This window comes from Scyliorhinus torazame, chromosome 30, assembly GCF_047496885.1.
Source record: "Scyliorhinus torazame isolate Kashiwa2021f chromosome 30, sScyTor2.1, whole genome shotgun sequence".
NCBI lineage: Eukaryota > Metazoa > Chordata > Chondrichthyes > Carcharhiniformes > Scyliorhinidae > Scyliorhinus > Scyliorhinus torazame.
The window spans coordinates 10,061,557-10,084,662 of record NC_092736.1 but is presented as its reverse complement, the minus strand read 5'-3'; the positions used below and the strand labels follow the sequence as shown (position 1 = coordinate 10,084,662).

The 23,106-nt window shown below is 45.9% G+C and overlaps 1 protein-coding gene across 2 annotated transcripts in view; it reads right to left on the bottom strand.

Annotated features, from left to right (window-relative positions):
• scaper (S-phase cyclin A-associated protein in the ER) overlaps positions 1–23,106 on the bottom strand; it is a 464,954-nt gene that overhangs the window by 151,546 nt on the left and 290,302 nt on the right. For both annotated transcript variants that reach the window (XM_072492784.1, XM_072492785.1), the window contains one exon: positions 747–870. In XM_072492784.1, the coding sequence (XP_072348885.1) occupies positions 747–870 (124 nt within the window). The remainder of the gene's footprint in view (positions 1–746; positions 871–23,106) is intronic.

The following is a 23,106-nucleotide window of genomic DNA, read 5'->3' as shown; positions in this document are numbered from 1 at the left end:
CACGGTGGCCTGGCCCGCGATCAGGTGGGCCTGTGCCAAGGGGACACTCTTTCCCTCCGCGCCAGCCTCTGTAAAGCTCCGCTATGGCCGCGCGGAGAAGAAACCCCCTGCGCATGCGCAGGGATCACGGCAGCAGGGATCCTGTGCAAGCGCCAACTCGCACTGGTCAGCAGAGGCCCTTTGGCGCCGCGCCAACCACTCCAGCACCGGCCTAGCCCCCGGAAGTGTGGAGGATTCCAGAACTTCCAGGCGTCCCGACGCCGGAGTGGTTCACGTCACTCTTTGGCGCCGGTATGGCCCGCCCGTCGGTTGGGGGAGAATCCCGGCCCCTGGCTCACAGTTACATGGACTAAGGGCGGCACGGTAGCACAGTGGTTAGCACTGTCGCTTCACAACGTCAGATACCCGGGTTCGATTCCCGGCTTGGGTCAATGTCTGTGCGGAGTCTGCACGTTCTTCCCGTGTCTGCATGGGTTTCCTCCGGACGCTCCGGTTTCCCGAAGGACGTGCTCGTTAGTCCCGAAAGACGTGCTTGTTAGGTGAATTGAACATTGTGATTTCTCCCCCTATGTACCCGAACAGGCGCCTAGCGACTAGGGGATTTTCACAGTAACGTCATTGCAGTGTTAATGTAAGCCTACTTGTGACACTAATAAAGATTATTATTAAAACCATAGCTTTGTTGCAACTTTACAAGAATCCATAAAGTACATCTATGGCAGGCAGCTGCAGGTACAGACACCTACCGTCAATTGATGCATCAGCAGTTCCAGTAAGAAAGTGATCTTGTTACTGAATAGAACATAGACGCAGTTGTCATAGCAGCCATTACAGGCGAAGCAGTATGCATTAATCACATTGCACAGGGATCTGCAAAATGACAAGAAAAAGTCAGGTGAGCTTGTATTTGCTTAAAAACATATGTCAACATTCTCCACCCACACACATTCCAATAATTTACCCATCCCTCCTGAAAAAGTGTTTACCTTTACTGGGACGCGGTTCTCTGGCATTTGCTGTTCTATTGTAACATGTAGCGATTTCTGAAGTCTGAACGATTTCTAAGTTTACACTTGGAAGTACTGGCAAGATATTGGGATGAACTCAGGATTGGATGTGATGCCACCCGAAATGCAAGCGTTTCAGTGGGGATCACTAGATGGTGATCAAGAGTGACATTCCTTTTTTATTTGTTTTCTTTTTTTCTTATTTTTGTAAATCTTCGAGTACCAAATTCTTGTTTTTCCCATTAAGGGGCAATTTAGTGTGGCCAATCCACGTACCCTGCACATCTTTTTGGGTTGTGGGGGTGAGACACGGGGCGAATGTGCAAATTCCACACAGCCAGTGACCCGGGGCCAGGATCGAACCCGGGCCCTCGGCGCCCTAAGGCAGCAGTGATAACCACTGCGCCACCGTGCTGCCCCCATGAGTGACAAACCTTGTCAAGCTTCCCCTTCGTAGCCCAAGAACATTGAAGTAAATTGCTGTGACTTTAAAGCCATCCTCTCGGAGATCAGCGCAATTAATGAATGAAAATTAAGGCCTTCTGGTCTGGATAGATCAGTTACATGCCTGTCAGTGAACGTCACAAGTATACTTCCAAAAGACAAACTAAAACATCTGGTAAAAAAATATCTTTCAAAAGCCCTGTTAATAATTATGAATATTTTATGCCTTTTTTGCAATTATAAATTAAACAGTTATAATCCTTGGCACAGTGGTTAGCACTGCTGCCTCACAGTGCCAGGGACCCGGGTTCAATTCCTGTCTGTGTGGAGTTTGCATGTTCTCCCTGTGTCTGCATGGGTTTCCTCCGGGTGCTACGATTTTATCTCAAAGATGTGCGGGTTCGGTGGATTGGCCACGCTAAATTGCCACCGTAGTGTCCAAAGGTTAGGTTGGGTACAGGGATGGGGTGTAGGCGTAGGGTGCTCTTTCCAAGGGTGGGTGCAGACTTGGTGGGCTAAATGGCCTCCTTCTGCACTGTATGATTTACACTGAACAGATCAGGTCATTATGTTACAGAATATATTGTACAGCATTTTTTAGATTCATATTTTAAAACATGACTCGAGATTGTTGTACAGTTGTATATTACAACCCTCACATAAATCTAACATGCAAATGGGGTCAACTAGTTCACTACACTGTAACAGCAATAGAAGGGAAGGAAAAGCTACAGTTGAGAAGTTGTATAATGCCTTTCATGGCCATATGAAGTCCCAAGGAGCTTTGCAAGCCTGAAATAGTTTGTGTGGTCACTACCGTAGATGGGAAATATGTGCACAGCAAGGTCTGCAAACCGTAATAACTATCTGATCGGTTTTACAGATGCTAGTTGAAGGATTTGTATTGATTATGGTAACTGAAGAAATTCTTTGCTTATCAAGTCGGACCACAGGATCTTTTACATATATTTTGGAGGACAGGTGTGACTGTTTCAACATTTTATCCAAAAGATGAGAGCCTTTAACAGTGTTGCACTCCCTCAGTACAGCCTGGATTCTGTGCTCAAGTCTATGGAGTGAAAACTGGATTAAGGTTAAGAGTAATAACTGATCGATGTCTTACCCCTCAGATCAGGAGTACAGACCTTAACTCTGCTGTTAAATGTCAGTACCCATCCCCAACTAACATATTCAAAAATACGGTCTAGTTTCCTCCATTTATGGATGAAACCATGTCCAGGTTACTATCAAGCCATATGACCAGGTTTGACTACCAGTTAGCTTATTCAGCGCAGTTGCTAGTTAGGGGAAGAGTCTACAAATGGGCTCACCATCTGGCTTGGGATCAGAAAAATACTAGCAACTCAACCTCTCCTTCCTGTGCTAAGATGTTCTACATAAACAATTTTTGGTTACCTGTCCTAATACATCCCCATGCCCAGAACCAAATTTTGTTTGACAACACTTATCAAACATTTTACAATGTTAAAGGTGCAACATAAATGGAAGTTGTTCTTGCTATTGACCATTTCGCTCCTGGAAAGTGTAGATGTGAGGATAGAATCAGACTCAGCTGTGGTGTCATTCAAGGTTTAGCGGTCTAGTTATTGTCTAAGCTTACAAGGATGGAACTCTGGAAGATATCAGAGGCTGGCTATACTCAGGAGCAACACTTGAATAGTAGCTAATGCTTTCAGGAGACAAGGGAAGAAAATGTATGCTTCAATCATTGGTAGCACCCTCACTTCAGGCTCAAGAAAGAGGTCGAGCACATAAACTAGGCTGACGCTTTATTGCAGGACTGAAGGAGTGCTGCACTGTAGCAAGTGTCTCTCTTCATGAGATTCATCTGTTCAGTCATGAAAATGTAAAATGTTCCATGCCAGTGTACCATGAAGGTCAGGTGGTTCTCCTATTATCCTTGTCAATACTTATCCTACAACCGGGGGCAGCACTGTGACGCAACGGTTAGCACTGCTGCCTCACGGTGCCTAGAACCCGGAGTCGATCCTGGCCCCGGGTCACTGTCCGTGAGGAGTTTGCACATTCTCCCAGTGTCTGCGTGGGTTTCACCCCGACAACCCAAAAGATGTGCAGGTTAGATTTCAATGCTAAATTGCCTCTTAATTGGAAAAAACAAATTGGGTGCTCTAAAATTTAAAAACTTATCCCACAATCATCAACAAAAAGACACCTTATCTGGTCAATTCATTCATTTAGTTTTTGCTGTTGTGTGCAACTTGGCTGCTATATCTGCCTACTTAATGTTAGTAACTACAGTCAAAAGTACTGAACTGGTGGTGAAGAAATTTAAGACATCAAAGGCATGATATAAATACAATTTAATTAACTTGTTTTGTTCAAAATAAAACAGATAACACGCTGTACAGAACCCCCTCATTTATGCTCATGAAGTTCAGGATCGTTAACAGAACCAGCAATTAATGACTATCAATGCAGATTAAAAAGATGATACTTTTGGAAGATTTTGGCACTGGGTTTGTATTAAATAGCATAATGTATTACTAAATACACCAGCTGGACAAGTATGATTTACAGCTTCACAACAGTTAGAATTGGATTAAGAATGTAAGAAATCGGAGAAGTAAACCACACAGTCCATCGAGTGAGTCTGCTCCAACAGTCACACTTAATAGATACATAGAAGATAGGAGCAGGAGGAGGCCTATTGGCCCTTCGAGCCTGCTCCGCCATTCATCACGATATGATCATGGCTGATCCTGGGTTTCAACACCATTGTCCTGCCCACTCCCTATATCCCTTCATTCCCTGAGCGACCAAACATCTGTCCATCCCAGCCTTAAATGTGTTCGACAATGGAGCATCCATAAACCTCTCAGGAGGGGAATTCCAGAGATTTACCATCCTTTTAGTGAAGAATTTCTCCTCATCTCAGTCCTGTGAGGGTCCTTCCTGTTTATTTCCTTTGTTCCCATTTATTTTCTTTTACTTTTATTATTTTGGTCCTTGGATCCATAATCGGGATGGTGCCTTTAATTGAAAGACTCAAAGTTGAAACAGCCTGCTTGCCAGGACACTACGTTCCCAGGTTTTGTATTTCGAAGAGGAGAAGCCACACTCTTCGGCTCTGGGTGAATCTTAGGAACCGGTTGTGGAGGGAGTCAGTTCGATTGGTCAACTAGCAACTGGTGGATTGGCCAGGGACAGTGTTCAGCCTGGCAACGGTCAGTGATTGGTTCCTGCGTGATGCTTTCTGAGAGGACTGGGCAGAGGTGTTTAGACCAAGGAAGTGAAAGGAATGTTCTCTTTCTCTCTCTCTCCTGCTTGCTGAAGTGAAAGAACTGCCCTATTGTTCTGAAAGTAGTGAGTGCCCGGCACATTGTTTGCTGTAAACCTGGAATGATGATGAGTCTGCAGAGAAAGCAGACAACCTTGCCAGAGAAAACCATCTCAAGCCTAGAAGAGGTATCAAAACAAAAGCCTGAACCTCAGAAAGACAATGACTGGAAGTCATCCCTGTACATCAAAGATCCTTAACCTTTCATTTTTATTCATATTTTCTTTCTTTTTCACCACCCTTTCTCCTCTGTGTTGTTTGTCCATGTGTGTGTATAGAGAGTGGGGCGAGTTAGGAAGGGGGGTGGGGTTGGAAAAGGGGTAGTAGATAGTCAGTTAAATTTTCTGGCAGCTTAATTATAATACTGTACATATTAAAAGGTTACTTGTGTTTTAAAGCTACAAAAATGGTGGCTGTAGTTTATTGGGCTCAACCAAGGACCTCAGGTATTTTAATTAAAATCTAATTTCACCTGTGCTGCGACTCCGGGTCAAGTGGGGCTGGAAATGACTGTGCACTAGACCAGGGCCTCATGGCAGTCCTAAATAATTGACCCCTTATCCTGAGACCATACCCCCGTGTTTTAGATTCCCCAATCAATGGAAACAATCTCTCAAGAATCCACCCTATAAAGCCCTTTCAGAATTTTGTAGATTTCAATGAGATTGCCTCTTTATTGTTCCAAACACCAGAAAATATAAGCCCAATTTACTCAGCCTCTCATCAGGGCGGCACGGTGGCGCAGTGGTTAGCACTGCTACCTCTCAGCGCCGAGGACCCGGGTTCGATCCCGGCCCCGGGTCACTGTCCGTGTGGAATTTGCACATTCTCCCTGTATTTGCGTGGGTCTCACCCCCACAACCCAAAGACGTGCAGGGTAGGTGAATTGGCCACACTAAATTACCCCATAATTGGAAAAAAAAATAACTGGGTACTATAAATTAATTTGTTTTTAAAATTTAAAATTTGATCAGCCTTTCACTATAGGACTGTTTCCTCATCCCAGGGACCAATTTAGTGAACCTTTGCTGTCCCGTCTCCAGTGCAAGTATATCTCCTTTTTTCCAACTTTTCCAATTAAGGAGCAATTTAGCGTGGCCAATCCACCTACACTGCGCAGCTTTTGGGTTGTGGGGGTGTGACCCACGCAGAAACGGGGAGAATGCACACACTCCACATGGACATAAAGGACACAGGCACAGACCTCCAACGACATCTTCTAATCCTCAAATGTGGCTCAAGTGATTTTGAGCACAACATTACCACTTTCAACTTAAAGACCCTGCATTCACTTTCAACCATTTTGCACTCTTCCTGTCCCATTATCGTGCACGTACAACCGCCACCAACTCTCTCCTGCTTCCTCTCTGAAATGATTTCCTGTAGACTCTTTGTTAAAGGCGCAAAACAACCGCATGTTTCTGTTAGAGTCCATTTGCAAACTTTAATGACAGCCCACGTTCAGGATTGTTGTCCAACTCAGCCTTTTTCTGATATCCGGGGATGGTCGTGCAGTGTCCGTAAATGTCAAAATATGTGCTGAGAGAATCATGGCTGGATGCAAAATGATAGACAGGACATTAAGTGCTATTGGCAGGAAGCAGCTTTGGTCAGAGGGTCATCTATAAGAACTACAGTAATTCAAATGGAAAACTCGTCAGCACCTTCTCGGGGTAACGGGGGGTGGGAAATTAAATGCAGTCATGCAAGTGTCACCCACATTCTGACAACAAAATATTTCAGACATTCATTGCTGAGGCTCACAAAAAAAGTTTGGCTACTCGGGAGCTCGGAGAACCATGCCAGAGAAAAGGCTCAAGTTGAAGCTTAAAAATTAAACTGGTAGTGAAACGAGGAAGATGTAATTCAATTAGCAGAATACAGCATTTAGAAGCATAAGGTTTTCTCCAGCTAATGGAGGCAAGCAGACCTCGTATTCCTTGGTGGATACAGCTAACATGGAGATGCTGCATGAACAGGATAATGCAGGCCCCAGGTGGTTCCCAGTGTTAAATGGTAGATTAAAGACAGTACAACTATTTTTTTTACTTTAATCTTATTAGACTAACGACAGCTGTCAACTGTCACCATTTGCACACAAGCCACAAATGAGGAGCCCAAAGTACTTGTGAATTTAGAAAAGGTTCAGTGTTGAAGACCAAAGTGTCAATTCTCAAGCTTGTCGTTACAAATTAAACAGGATTCGTATGGATTTTAAAATTAAAATTAAAAGAAATAAAATGGTGCCCTGAATGCTAATGCTTTGAAGGTTCCTCCACAAAATACATCCTCCACAAAATTCTTTCTTCACTTGTCCTTTGTGCCAGTGTGGCTCAGTTGGTGGGACTTTTAGGTTATAAAGTTATGGGTTCGAGATGCATTCTTGGACTTGATCACATAATCTCGGCTGCTTCTTCAGTGAAATACTGAGCGTGCTGCATTATCGGAGACCGTGGGCGGAATTCTCCCCCCCCCCCCACGCCGGGTGGGAGAATCGCCCGGGCGCCGCACGAGTCCCGCCACGCCGTCCCGACGCCCGCCTGCGATTCTCCCAACCCCCCACAAACCGGCGCGGCGCGAATCACAGCTGGCCGCTGGGAGAATCGGCGCTTGCCGTTGGTAATGGCCGAGCGGCAATTCTCCGGCCCGGATGGGCTGAGCGGCCTGCCCAACACGACAGGTTCCCGTCGGCGCCATCCACACTTTGTCGCTGCTGGCGGGAACAGCGTGGGAACGCTGGGGGGGCGGCCTGTGGGGGGGGGGGGGGGGGGGGCGCGAGGGAGGTTCCTGCTCCGGGGGGGGGGGGGGTGGGGCTCAAAAGGGGTCTGGCCCGCGATCGGTGCCCACCGATCGGCGGGCTGGCCTCTCTGAAGGAGGACCTCCTTTCCTCCGCTGCCCCACAAGATCGATCCGCCATCTTCTTGCGGGGCGGCCGCGGGGAGGACGGCAACCGCGCATGCGCGGGTGACGGCATTTACGAGACGCCGGCGCGTCATTTACACGGCGCCGCTTTTATGCGGCGCCAAGGCCCGGCGCGCGTAAATGACGCGGCGGCGCTCCTAGCCCCCCGGGGGGCGGGAGAATAGGCAGCTGGGAACGGCCTCTGACACCGGAGTGAATCACTCTGGTTTTCACTCCGGGGTCGGAACTTAGTCTCCCGATGGGAGAATTGCGCCCCCTATCTTAAACAACTTAGGCACTCTCTACTTGTTTGGATGGATGATAAAGATCCCAGGACACTATCTGAAAGAGCAAGCATTTCTCTTGCTGTTCTGATTAACGTTCCTCTCTCAACCAGCACCACCAGAATAAACCAATTAGTTTCTTATTTCACCACTGTATGTGGGATCTTGCTGTTTGAAGTCTCTTCTGTGTTCATATACATAATTAGTCAATGTTACTCACTGTATATTTGTGATGCTTGATACAATGCTGGTCACTACTTTTTGCTAGTGTACAGTTAAGCAGACAACATTAGTTACCATCTGGTACCCCGCCCAGTTGGCTGTTCTTCGTATGTGACGTGGGCAATGAATCACCATCTTAATTCAGATTGTAAAATATCAATAATCGGAAAATCCTGACTTAAATAATAATTAACTGTTGCATCTACGTTGTTGATGTTTGTAAAAATTAATTAATTAATTCTTGGCCTCTAAAAAAACCAATTCTATACTTTAAAAAAATTATATATTAATTTCCGTTTTCAATACTTCTACCCGTGACTGAACAAACTGTATTAACTATGACATTTTCTCCTTTATAAAAACATTGTTGAGCTGCTGTGTACATCAAGATAAGGGGCTTCAGGGGTGGCACGTGGCGCAGTGGTTAGCACATGGACTACGGAGCTGAGGACTCGGGTTCAAACCCCAGTCCTTGGTCACTGTCCATGTGGAGTTTGCACATTCTCCCCGTGTCTGCGTGGGTTTCACCCCCACAATCCAAAGATGTGCAGGTTAGGTGGATTGGACATGCTAAATTGGCCCTTAATTGGAAAATGATTGGGTACTCTAAATTTATTAAAAAAAGATGAGGGGCTTCAATCTTGCGGAACAGAACACCTTTGGAACAGCAACATCCAACAAGCTGCCCTGAAAACCCTGCTTGTATTTTGACATATGACAAATTCCACAACAGCTGGGGTGCTCTTAAAAGAACATGGCAATGTTCTCAAAAGAAGACAAATCATCCCACCATACAATGTTAACAAATCCTTCAAAGATTTCTGGAATCCAGATCCACAACTTCACCAAAAATTACTCGGTTCTTCCTTGGAGCATACCCAGAGTACCAAATTTTGTTGAAATTCATCCATTAGTTTTTGAAATATTGGGCGTGATTGAACGGCCTCGCCACGCCAGACTTGCTGATGCAGGAAGAGGCTCCTTGCAAGATTTGCTATGCTCGAAATGCCTCACGCGATTTAATGGGATCTTGTGAGATGTCATGATCTGGACCTCGCCCTTGCTAGATTATATATTTAAATGAGCCCATCTGTGACGGATTCTCCTGAGGCCCGGGAACGAATGGCCATGTGCCTGGGAGACCTCCCCATGGTCCACACAAGCATGGACCAGGCATGACAGTACATGGGAGGGTCTCACAGGCCACCGGACACCCCGGGGTGGTCAGGCTCTGGGAAGTGTGGTACCCTAGCACTGCTGCTGCCACCCGGGCAGCATGGCACTGCCAGGGTGAGCAGTTGGCACAGTCAGGGTGCCCGGCAGTACCAAGGTGCCCAGATGCCAGGAATCTGGTCTGGTGTGCCCTGCCTTCAAGAGGTGGGGTGAGGCGATGACCCCCTAAGAGATAAGTTGGGGCAATGGAGGGGTCCGGACGCCATGGTGGGGATTCTGAGGGGGGTCGAGAGATCTGGGCGACAATGGTGTCCCGATCTCTTCCTGCAACGTGAGGTAAGTGCAGAATTGGGCGTTCCCAACCGAGGCTAGGAAGAAAAGAGTCCCATTTGATAGCGGAGTCATTCTCAATGCTGCAAGTGCCGAGAGAGACCCTGCTATAAACGCTCTAAACCGGACTCTGTTTTTTTTTGCACGTTATATCATGCCCATACTGTTTACACATAAACAGGGGCAAAAACATCAACTCTTCCCACATTCAGTAACAAAGGTATTATTCGGAATGGAAGTAGGCTTGGTTTGGAAGAGCGAAGGAAATGTAACTAAAATGCTGGCCGTTAGAGCTTGCCAGAACACCTGATAGAAAATGGCAGTCCAAAAAGTTACCCATGTTTGTTTAATAGAGTCAGAATAGAAGAGATGAGGCCATAAAGGTGGGTTACAGGTGGGTTTACTTAGCTGGAGACCTAATGCGTATACTGCTTGCAAAGTAGTGCAGTCCGGCAAGATATTGTGTTGTGAAAGTTGGAGCTAAATTACTTCAAAAGCATTTGGCGAACCCTGAAAGGTTACTTGGTTAGGGAGCTGGCTGGAGCTTAAAAAGGTTCTCTGCTATCAATTTATCTGTGTGTTTGCTGGGAGTGGTGGTTGGTTGCAGTTTGGATATGGTGGGGTTTGCAGCTCACAGTGACGTTCTGGGAACTTATAGAGCAGCACGGTAGCACAGTGGTTAGCACTGTGGCTTCACAGCGCCAGGGTCCCAGGTTCGATTTCCCGCTGGGTCACTGTCTGTGCGGAGTCTGCACGTCCTCCCCGTGTCTGCGCGAGTTTCCTCCGGGTGCTCCGGTTTCCTCCCGCAGCTCAAAGATGTGCAGGTTAGGTAGATTGGCCATGCTAAATTGCCCTTAGTGTCCAAAAAGGTTAGATGGGATTATTGGGTTACGGGGTTAGGGTGGAAGTGAGGGCTTAAATGGGTCGCTGCAGACTCGATGGGCCGAATGGCCTCCTTCTGCACTGTATGTTCTATTGGCAGGTTCCAGGAAGTTAGGGCTTCATACAGATCTCTGCAACCCAGAGATTGCAGTTTGAAGAAACCAAAGGGCTGTGCCAGCTTAATGAAGCTAGCAGTCTGTGAGAGTTGGAAGTGTGCTGGTAGTTAGAGGCAGGAATGCAGCTTAGTGAATCCCTTGGGACGCAGTCTCAAGAGAAAAGATTGAACCATCGGGAGGGGAGCCACCATTGGGGCAGTCCGAGTCAGAGTGGCTTTCAAGGGAATTCAGAGGCTTGATCTTTGAATGCGAGGAGCTGAAATCCCTTGTGAGGGACAGAGTTTAACAAGAATTTGTGATTCACAGTGGTCAGTGACCTCTAGGTGGGTTCCTGACAAATCTGTGGGACCTCTCTTGGCCCCACCTGACAATTAATGTGCAGTGCGATGTATTCGGCCACAGTTTGCTTGCTAATTCCTGTTTAACTCATGTTAATTCTGAATGTTACGAGTAAGATAGATATTGCAAATTGTTTTACTTTACTGATTTTGTATAGTAATGTTTATTTTATTTGTTTAAAACAGTGAAATCTTGTGGCTTTATTCTCCTAGTGGATAACTTGGATTTAAACTTGCCTACTTTAAGCAAAAGGTTACTGCTGGTCCCTAATCGGACCAACTCAGACTGAGAGTCAAAGGTAGGACTGTCTAGTCTGTATTCTACACATCTAACACTGTCCATATTAGAGTGACCAACAAGGAAAGTTCATGTAGCAGTCTTTAGACGTTATGTGATAAAGTAGCTAATTAAGGTAGAGTTCAGAAACAAGGATGCCAATTTATTAATACCATGGCCAGTTTCTCAAACCCTCAAAGATGGACCATTTTGAATGATCAACTCGAGTATTATATTTTTAGTAACAAATGCTGACCGCTTAAGCATGACGAACATGAGCTATATCTGGGGCCTTGGCTGGGCAGCTGGTTTGTGATGCAGAACAAGGCCAACAAGGGCGGGTTCAGTTCCTGCACCGGCTGAGGTTATTCTTGAAGGCCCGTCTTCTCAGCCTTGCCCCTCGCCTGAGATGCGGTGATCCTCAGGTTAAACCACCACTAGTCAGCTCTCCCCCTCAAAAGGGAAGGCAGCTATGGTCACCTGGGACTATGGCGACTTTATATATAACAAAAGGAACTAGAGAACTACCAGCTACGGCTTCTACATTTTAAGGTAATTATATAATCATTTACGACTGTCCCACTTGAAGCAAATAAACATTAATACAGTCCAGATGTATTCTTTTTTAGTTTCAATATTAAAAATACACTCAGCATTCAGGTTGACAGATTAACTGAAAGATTTATACAAGGCACAGCCATGTACATCATATTCCCAGAGTTGCTGTGAAATGTAATCACATCATTTTTAATTGAATTGAAAAGTTTTCATGCACAGCAATATCATGTCGAACTGTACAAGTGCATAGACAAAATACACACTGATAAAAATTAAAATACAACTACATACATATTATATATATATGGTGGAATACCTCGCTTTCTCTTTTTCTCTGCCACTGACAAGAAGCTGCTTTCTGCAAGTCAAAGCCCATTAATGAAATAAAGATCTTCCATTTGAATAATGGACTAAACAAGGGTCAAGTCTGGATACAATTGGAAATTGATCTTTAACACCGCCAAACATTAAGGGGTTCCCCCGCAGCTGCCTCCATCACTTAAAGCGTTTGCTTCCACATTCCCAGCGTGTCCCCAGTGGTTTTAAACTGGTGAACACAGGTTCTGTCCAGCGGGACAAATTCTGCTGTTACTGACCACCGTGTTTTCTGTCTCTCACCAAACGTACTAAAGATCGCTGGGAGGGAAAAGAAATTTAGTAAGCTCTATTCAGGGACTGTTCTGGCTTCACACCCTTAAAGTGAGTTCATTTGTAGTTGTCAATTTCTATATATTGACCCATGTCAATCACAGTTGGATAAGCACAGTAAGAAGTCTTACAACATCAGGTTAAAGTCCAACAGGCTTGTTTCATATCGTTAGCTTTCGGAGCACTGCTCCTGAGGACTTTAACCTGGTGTTGTAAGACTTCTTACTGTGTTCAGCCCAGTCCAATGCCGGCATCTCCACATCACAGTTGGATAAAGGGGAGAGGTCTGTTTAACAGGTTTGATACCATCCTGGCCCCAGTTGCAAGCTGGGATCAAATAAAGCCCATAGTTGGATGCTGCTCGACCCAATTACAGGCAAGACGTTGAGAGCCAAGTGAACGCAGGATTCTTAAAGGGCAACATCACCCTGCAGTTCTGATTTCCTATCAGAGATAGAATGGCAATAGGGAAGCTATAACATTAATTTCACACTGAAATGATGGTCAAACGTTTCTGTCTTGGGAGATCTTCTGCAAATGTGAATACACTTCCAGGGATCCCATGTATTTATGTACATATAATGTGGCACTCTTACGAAAAGCACGGAATAATAAATTCTTGAGGCTCTGTGCTCACATTGCACAGCACATCCAATCCAGAAATCGAAGACTTTCAGGTCTTCTGGAATACTCAGTTCAACCCCAATTTAAAATCTGCTCATTGAAATATATTCTGGGAAGGTGAAATCTCTATTAAAATACGATTTGTGGTGGGTGCTGTACTTAGCTCTGCTGCCTCAGGGCGCTGAGGACCCAGGTTTGATCCCGGCCCCGTGTCACTGTCCACGTGGAGTTTGCACATTCTCCCCGTGTCTGCATGGGTCTCACCCCAACAACCCAAAGATATGCAGGCTAGGTGGATTGGCCACTCTGAATTGCCCCTTAATTGGGAAAACATATTTGGTACTCTAAAGTTATTTTTTAAAAATGCAACTTGTGTAATCATGTTTTTATTTATTTTTTAAATTTAGAGTACCCAATTAATTTTTTCCAATTAAGGGGCAATTTAGCGTCACCAATCCACCTATCTGCACATCTTTGGGTTGTGGGGGCGAAACCCACGCAAACACGGGGAGAATGTGCAAACTCCACATGGACAGTGATCTGGGGCTGGGATCGATCCCAGGTCCTCAGCGCTGTGAGGTAGCAATGCTTCTTTATTTTATTTTTAAAAATAAATTTAGAATACCCATTAATTTTTTCCAATTAAGGGGCAATTTAGCATGACCAATCCACCTACCCTGCACATCTTTTTGGATTGTGGGGGCAAAACCCATGCAAACACGGGGAGAATGTGCAAACTCCACACGGACAGTGACCCAGAGCCGGGATCGAACCTGTGACATCAGTGCCGTGAGGCAGCAATGTGCCACCGTGCTGCCCTTGAGGTAGCAATGCTAACCACTACGCCACCCTGATGAGAGGCTGAGTAAATTGGGCTTATATTCTCTGGTGTTTAGAAGAATGTGCAAACTCCACACGGACAGTGACCCAGAGCCGGGATCGAACCTGGGACCTCGGCTCCGTGAGGCAGCAGTGCTAATCGTGCTCCACCGTGCTGCCCCCTTATTTTTCTTTTTTTGACGGCAAACACAATATAACTTAGTGGTTCTCAAATTATTTTGGTTGAAGGCTCCTTTTTCAAATGAATCAGTAATCACGGACCCTCCATCTAAATTATAATACGATATAATACTAAGAATATGAAAGTGTTACATGCAATCAGTGTTTCACTGATGCTTTTGTGAATATAGATTATGTACTTGCAGATCACAAGCACACTAATCTTTATGCCATTCTCAGTGTTTCTTCCCGGCACACTCTGCTCCGAGGTGAGACTGCCAGCCCTCGTTGTGCTGTACAAGCAGAGGCCACACTCCATCCCGGCTTACACAAAGTTCACCTCCGACTGCCCACACGCACATTCATATTATTTCACGGGCTCTGTAGAAAGCCTCTGCAGACCCCAGTTTGACAACCAATTATGGAAATAACATGGATTGAATTGGGCTGTGAGGTTGACTGAGGTTAAGGTGGGAAAGGATTAACGTTTGCAGATATATCCGCTTCAACATTCCATTCTTAAACAGGATTCTGGTCACAGAATGTCTGGCCATTGATCGCTTGGCAGTTTGCAGAACTTTGCTGCCATGCCTGCTTACTTAACTGAAGATCAGGAAGAGCCAGCATGGATTCATCGACCTCTCGATTATGGGCGCAGCACGCTTCCGCTATGCCACTCCTCTCTCCAGCATGGATTCATGAAGGCAAGGTCATACCTGACTAATCTTACTGAATTTTTTGAAAAGGTGACTAAGGTAGCCAACAGGGGAATGATTATGGATGTCATTTATATGGATTTCCATAAGGCATTTGATAAAGTCCCATACAAGAGACTGTTAACTAAGGTGGAAGCCACAGAAGTAGAGGGCAAATTATTGACACGGTTAGGAAATTGATTGAGTGGCAGGCGACCGAGTGGGGACAATGGGTACTTACTATAATTGGGAGGAGGTGACTAGTGGTGTACCACAGGGATCTATGTTAGGGTCTCAATTATTTGCACAATTCATTAATGACTTGGATGAAGGCATAGAATATCATATATCCAAATTTGCGGATGATACAAAGTTAGGTGGCATTGTACACAACCTAGATGATAGCATAAAATTGCAAGGAGATATTGACTCGGTGAATGGGCAAAATTGTGGCAAATAGAATTTAAAGTAAGGAAATGTGAGGTTATCCGTTTTCGACCAAGAAAAGAATAGAGCAAAGTGGATGTGCAAAGAGACTTGGAGTTCTGGTGCATAGGTCCTTAAAATGCCAGGAACAAGTGCAGAAAATAATCCAAAAGACTAATGGAATGCTAGCCTTGAGGATTGGAATTGGGTTATGCTGCAGTTTTACAGAACACTGGTTAGACCCCACAGTCACTGTGAGCATTTTTGGGCACCACACCCGAGGAAGGATATTTTGGAGTGGCACGGAGTCGCAGTGGTTAGCGGTTTGGTCCCGGGTCACTGTGTGTATGGAGTTTGCACATTCTCCCCATGTCTGCGTGGATCTCACCCCCACAACCCAAAAAGATGTGCAGGGTAGGTGAATTGGCCACGCTAAATTACCCCTTAATTGGGAAAAAAAAAGAATTGGGTACTCTAGATTTGTTTAAAAAAAGGAAGGAAATTTTGGTTTTGGAGGAAGTGTAAGGTAGGTTTACAAAATGATACCTGAATTACAGGGGCCGAGTTAAGAGGAGAGATTATTCAAGTTCGACCTGCATTCGTTAAAATTTAGAAGGTTAAGGGGTGACCTGATCAAAGTATTCAAGATATTAACTGGGAAAGACAGGGCAGATAAATATAAACTGTTTCCGCTGGTGGAAATTCAAAAACTAGGGGGCATAGTCTAAAAATTAGGGCTAGACCATTCAGGTCGGATGTTACGAAGAACTTAGACTCATTGCATTTACAGTGCAGGAGGCCATTCGGCTCATCGAGTCTGCACCGGCCCTTGGAAAGAGCACCCTACATAAGCCCACACCTCCACCCTATCCCCGTAACCCAGTAACCGTATAACCCCAGCTAACCTTTTTTTTTGGACACTAAGGGCAATTTAGCATGGCCAATCCACCTAACCTGCACATCTTTGGACTGTGGGAGGAAACCGGAGCACCCGGAGGAAACCCACGCAGACACGGGGAGAATGTGCAGACTCTGCACAGACAGTCACCCAAGCCGGGAATCAAACTGGGACTCTGGAGCTGTGAAGCAATTGTGCTAAGCACTGTGCTACCCCAACTTCTTCAACCAAAGGGTGGTAGAGGTTTGGAACTCTCTCCCACAAACAGCAGTTGAAGCGAGAACATTTATTAATTGGGCGGCATGGTGGCCCAGTGGTTAGCACTGCTGCCTATGGCGCTGAGGATCTGGGTTCGATCCCGGCCCTGCATCACTGTCTGTGTGGAGTTTGCACATTTTCCTCCCAAAGATGCGCAGGTTAGATGGACTGGCCACACTAAATTGCCCCTTAATTGGAAAAAATTATTTTTTCAAAAAGAACAGTGGTTAATTTTACATCTGAGATAGATAGATATTTGTTAAGCAAAGAGATTAAGGGATATGGGCCAAAGTTAGGTCACAGATCAGCCATGATCTCATTGAATGGCGGGACAGGCTCGAGGGGCTGAATGGCCTACTCCCGTTCCTATGTTACTTCATTCTAGAAAGGAGTTAATGGTGGGATCCACTTGAAGAGGTGTTAAGTTATTACAGAAAGTGTTATTTATTATGTTTTCATGTTTCCTTACCCCCTGAAGCAGATCTGGTTTAACAGGATGTCGATTCCATTGCTGAAATTAGGTATACACCCATTATTCTTGTGTCACCAATGGATTGACCCCTTCTGAAAGGATACTGTCTGGAACTGTGAAGAAAAGGCTGCTGAAATATATGCTGCTGAAATTTATTTGTGGTAACAACACAAATTCAAGCAGCAAACAAGAGCAATCTATCTTGATTTTTGGTAAAAACACTCCGTTGCGGTGCATTCAAATGGACAGCAAATATCACATGACACTAGACGAAGAAGAAAAGGGACATTACCTGGCGGATAGCCAATGTTTTCCCTCAACTAATACTGCCAATAAAACACGTTAATCGACAATTCATCTTGTTTGTGGGATGTTAATGATGCAGAATATTTACTGTTTTGGCCTGAGTCACTACATTCCTGACGTAAATAATAGAAGGAATGAATTCTGAAACATTTGTCAGAATACGGTATTTACTCAAATGTTATACGGTCAACTTGAATGTTACATGGCTGTGAAAAATCTACTCCTGTGTCTGCTTTCCTGTTGACTTTGGTGGGCCACCGATGTAATACAAATGAAGTATAATGTAAATCTTTTTGTAATAAGGATTTATCCTTTTACCATGCAGACTCTGGAGTATTCTTCTGAGCTGCTCCATGCTTCTGGGACTGCAGATGAGAGATAGAACATAGAACACAGAAAAATACAGCACAGAACAGGCCCTTCAGCCCACGATGTTGTGCCGAATCTTTATCATAGATTATCATAGAATTTACAGTGGAGAAGGAGGCCATTCGGCCCATTGAGTCTGCACCGGCTCTTGGAAAGCGCACCCAACCCAAGGTCAACACCTCCACCCAACACGAAGGGCAATTTTGGACACTGAGGGTAATTTATCATGGCCAATTCACCTAACCTGCACATCTTTGGACTGTGGGAGGAAACCGGAGCACCCGGAGGAAACCCACGCACACACGGGGAGGATGTGCAGACTCCGCACAGACAGTGACCCAAGCCGGAAGCGAACCTCGGACCCTGGAGCTGTGAAGCAATTGTGCTATCTACAATGCTACCGTGCTGCCCTTAAGAACAAATTAATCTACACTATATCATTCTACCGTAATCCATGTACCTATCCAATAGCTATTTGAATGTCCCTAATGTTTCCGACTCAACTACTTCCACAGGCAGTGCATTCCATGCCCCCACTACTCTCTGGGTAAAGAATCTACCTCTGACATCCCCCCTATATCTTCCACCATTCACCTTAAATTTATGTCCCCTTGTAATGGTTTGTTCCACCCGGGGAAAAAGTCTCTGACTGTCTACTCTATCTATTCCCCTGATCATCTTATAAACCTCTATCAAGTCGCCCCTCATCCTTCTCCGTTCTAATGAGAAAAGGCCTAGCACCCTCAACCTTTCCTCATAAGACCTACTCTCCATTCCAGGCAACATCCTGGTAAATCTCCTTTTTGCACCTTTTCCAAAGCTTCCACATCCTTCCTAAAATGAGGCGACCAGAACTGTACACAGTACTCCAAATGTGGCCTTACCACAGTTTTGAACAGCTGCATCATCACCTCACGGCTCTTAAATTCAATCCCTCTGTTAACGAACGCTAGCACACCATAGGCCTTCTTCACAGCTCTATCCACTTGAGTGGCAACTTTCAAAGATGTATGAACATAGACCCCAGGATCTCTCTGCTCCTCCACATTGCCAAGAACTCTACCGTTAACCCTGTATTCCACATTCATATTTGTCCTTCCAAAATGGACAACCTCACACTTTTCAGGGTTAAACTCCATCTGCCACTTCTCAGCCCAGCTCTACATCCTATCTATGTCTCTTTGCAGCTGACAACAGCCCTCCTCACTGTCCACAACTCCACCAATCTTCATATCATCTGCAAATTAACTAACCCACCTTTCAACTCCCTCATCCAAGTCATTAATGAAAATCACAAACAGCAGAGGACCCAGAACTGATCCCTGCGGTACGCCACTGGTAACTGGGATCCAGGCTGAATATTTGCCATCCACCACCACTCTCTGACTTCTATCGGTTAGCCAGTTCGTTATCCAACTGGCCAAATTTCCCACTATCCCATGCCTCCTTACTTTCTGCAGAAGCCTACCATGGGGAACCTTATCAAACGCCTTACTAAAATCCATGTACACTACATCCACTGCTTTACCTTCATCCACATGCTTGGTTACCTCCTCAAAGAATTCAATAAGACTTGTAAGGCAAGACCTACCCCTCACAAATCCGTGCTGACTATTCCTAATCAAGCAGTGTCTTTCCAGATGCTCAGAAATCCTATCCTTCAGTACCCTTTCCATTACTTTGCCTACCACCGAAGTAAGACTAACTGGCCTGTAATTCCCAGGGTTATCCCTAGTCCCTTTTTTGAACAGGGGCACGACATTCACCACTCCCCAATCCCCTGGTACCACCCCTGTTGACAGTGAGGACGAAAAGATCATTGCCAACGGCTCTGCAATTTCATCTCTTGCTTCCCATAGAATCCTTGGATATATCCCGTCAGGCCCGGGGGACCTGTCTATCCTCAAGTTTTTCAAAATGCTCAACACATCTTCCTTCCTAACAAGTATTTCCTCGGGCTTACCAGTCTGTTTCACACTGTCCTCTCCAACAATATCGCCCCTCTCATTTGTAAATACAGAAGAAAAGTACTCGTTCAAGACCTCTCCTATCTCTTCAGACTCAATACACAATCTCCCGCTACTGTCCTTGATCGGACCTACCCTCGCTCTAGTCATTCTCATATTTCTCACATATGTGTAAAAGGCCTTGGGGTTTTCCATGATCCTACCCGCCAAAGATTGTTCATGCCCTCTCTTAGCTCTCCTAATCCCTTTCTTCAGTTCCCTCCTGGCTATCTTGTATCCCTCCAATGCCCTGTCTGAACCTTGTTTCCTCAGCCTTACATAAGTCTCCTTTTTCCTCTTAACAAGACATTCAACCTCTCTTGTCAACCATGGTTCCCTCACTCGACCATCTCTTCCCTGCCTGACAGGGACATACATATCAAGGACACGTAGTACCTGTTCCTTGAACAAGTTCCACATTTCACTTGTGTCCTTCCCTGACAGCCTATGTTCCCAACTTATGCACTTCAATTCTTGTCTGACAACATCGTATTTACCCTTCCCCCAATTGTAAACCTTGCCCTGTTGCACTCACCTATCCCTCTCCATTACTAAAGTGAAAGTCACAGAATTGTGGTCACTATCTCCAAAATGCTCCCCCACTAACAAATCTATCAGAAGTGGATAATAAACCATGTAATCGCCTTACAAGGCTTAACCTCATCAGAGGCTGCAGGTAGAATCCCACAGTTGACGGAGATGAATACATGGTGTGCAATGGGTTAATAAGTATCACCGTTCATTTCATTCTGCCATGAAAGAGGCAAATATCTGGCGGGTCTCCACTTAGCAACTGCTGCACACCCACCATCCCAGCAAAAAAAAAAACCCCAGGTTCCTGGAATGTGCTGAAACCTGAGCACAGGGTCACAGCGCTGTCATTACCATCAAGATAAGTTGGAAGGCAAAACGATCTACATCAAGGCCTATAACACGCTCAAGTTGCATCATGTACGGTAGGTGCAGCGTACATTGGATTTGCATACAGTCTGCATGAGTAGAAACACCACCAGGATCCTTCAAAACAATTTTTGGTGTGATGAATTCACATGCTTTCGTTTGTTTGTTCGCCATGTTTATATTTTGAATACTTTAGATGGAAGCAGACCATATAATAATAATCTTTATTGTCACAAGTAGGCTTACTGCAATGAAGTTACTGTGAAAAGCCCCTAGTCACCACATTCCGGCACCTGTTCGGGTACACAGAGGGAGAATTCAGAATGTCCAAATTATCTAGCCAAATTACCTAAATTACCTGTTGAAAGATATCAAGGATCCCGGGTGGATGGGAGAGCGTGTATCACGGATTTAAATTGACATATGTACAGGTTTGATGCAAAACCTCCAGATTATCATCCACATTTGCATTGATTGTGATTATTGGATGAGAAGCGTTTGCAAACTTTGTCATCAATATATTCTGTCCATTGACTTCCGGGTGCGGCGATGACCAGCTGAGTCGCACGTTTCGGCAGCTCCCGGTGAAACGGACTTTTGGGCTCTTGATAGGAGCCCCAACGGCAATTTTGACGGCTAAAAACACTGTGCGGTAAACCAGAAGGGAATCCCCCCTGGATACGGATGAAAAAAGGAGGAGAAAGTGGCCGGATTGCAGTGGATCCTTTAGAACAGCGGCAAGGAAGACAAGCAAAAACCAAGATGGCGTCGGAAGGTGGCAGTTTAACATGGGGCCCTGAACAACAAGAGTTCTTGAAATGCTGTGTGGAAGAGCTCAAAAAGGAAATGAAGAAAGAGCTGTTGGCTCCGATACTACAGGCGATCGAAGGGCTAAAGGAGGAACAAAAGACCCAGGAGCGGGAGCTTCGGGTCGTGAAGGCAAAGGCAGCCGAGAATGAGGACGACATACAGGGCCTGGTGGTGAAGACGGAGACGCATGAGGCACATCAGAAACGATGTGTGGAAAGGTTGGAGGCACTGGAGAACAACGCAAGGAGGAACAACCTGAGGATTCTTGGTCTTCCTGAAGGTGCGGAGGGAGCGGACGTCGGGGCATATGTGAGCACGATGCTGCACTCGTTAATGGGAGCGGAGGCCCCGGCGGGTCCGTTGGAGGTGGAGGGAGCATACCGAGTGATGGCGCGAGGACCGAGAGCAGGAGAAATTCCCAGAGCCATAGTGGTGAGATTCCTCCGTTTTAAGGATAGAGAAACGGTCCTTAGATGGGCAAAGAAAACTCGGAGCAGTAAATGGGAGAACGCGGTGATCCGCGTTTATCAAGACTGGAGTGCGGAGATGGCGAGGAGGGCGAGCTTTAATCGGGCCAAGGCGGTGCTTCATAAAAAGATAAAATTTGGAATGCTGCAACCGGCAAGACTGTGGGTCACATATCAAGGGAGGCACCACTACTTTGAGACGGCGGAGGAAGCGTGGACTTTTATTGTGGAAGAAAAACTGGAATGAGCGGGTTATTAAAAAGAACGTTTGAACAAAGTGGTGGGGCGAATGTGGGGGGCGAAGAGGGGGGTTAAAAAGGGGGGAAAGAGGAGTTTTATGTATTAATCCTGCGATGTGGTAACTTTTCTCTCTTCCACAGGTGGTGATGGGGGGAGGAGGGGAGGTGGAGGAGATGGGGCGTTGGCCATTGGGGGCGGGGCCAAGGGAGAAGCGCGGGCTTGGTTCCCGCGCTATGATAATCATGGCGGGAATAGAGAAGCAGGAAGGAGGGGGCGTCGCACGGTGCGAGCCGAGGTCGGCCAGAGTTTGCTGACTTCTGGGAGCAACATGGGGGGAGTAATTACGCTAGCGGGGGGGGGGGTAGGAAGCCCCCCAACCCGGCTGATCACAAGGAACGTGAGAGGGCTGAACGGGCCGATAAAGAGGGCACGGGTACGCGCACACCTTAAGAAACTTAAGGCAGATGTGGTTATGTTACAGGAAACGCACCTGAAACTGATAGACCAGGTTAGGCTACGCAAAGGATGGGTGGGGCAGGTGTTCCATTCGGGGCTAGAAAAACAGGGGGGTGGCTATATTAGTGGGGAAGCGGGTAATGTTCGAGGCAAAGACTATAGTGGCGGATAACGGGGGCAGATACGTGATGGTGAGTGGCAAACTACAGGGGGAGACGGTGGTTTTGGTAAACGTATATGCCCCGATTTTATGAGGCGGATGCTAGGACGCAGTCCGGACCTAGAGATGGGAAAGCTGATAATGGGGGGAGATTTTAATACGGTGTTGGAACCAGGGCTGGATAGGTCGAAGTCCAGGACTGGAAGGAGGCCGGCAGCAGCCAAGGTACTTAAAGATTTTATGGAGCAGATGGGAGTTGTAGACCCGTGGAGATTTAGCAGACCTAGGAGTTAGGAGTTCTCGTTTTTCTCCTATGTCCATAAAGTCTACTCACGAATAGACTTTTTTGTGCTGGGAAGGGCATTGATCCCGAAGGTGAGGGGAACGGAGTATACGGCTATAGCCATTTCGGATCACGCTCCACACTGGGTAGACTTGGAGATAGGGGAGGAAACAGGAGGGCGCCCACCCTGGAGAATGGACAAGGGACTAATGGCAGATGAGGGGGTGTGTCTAAGGGT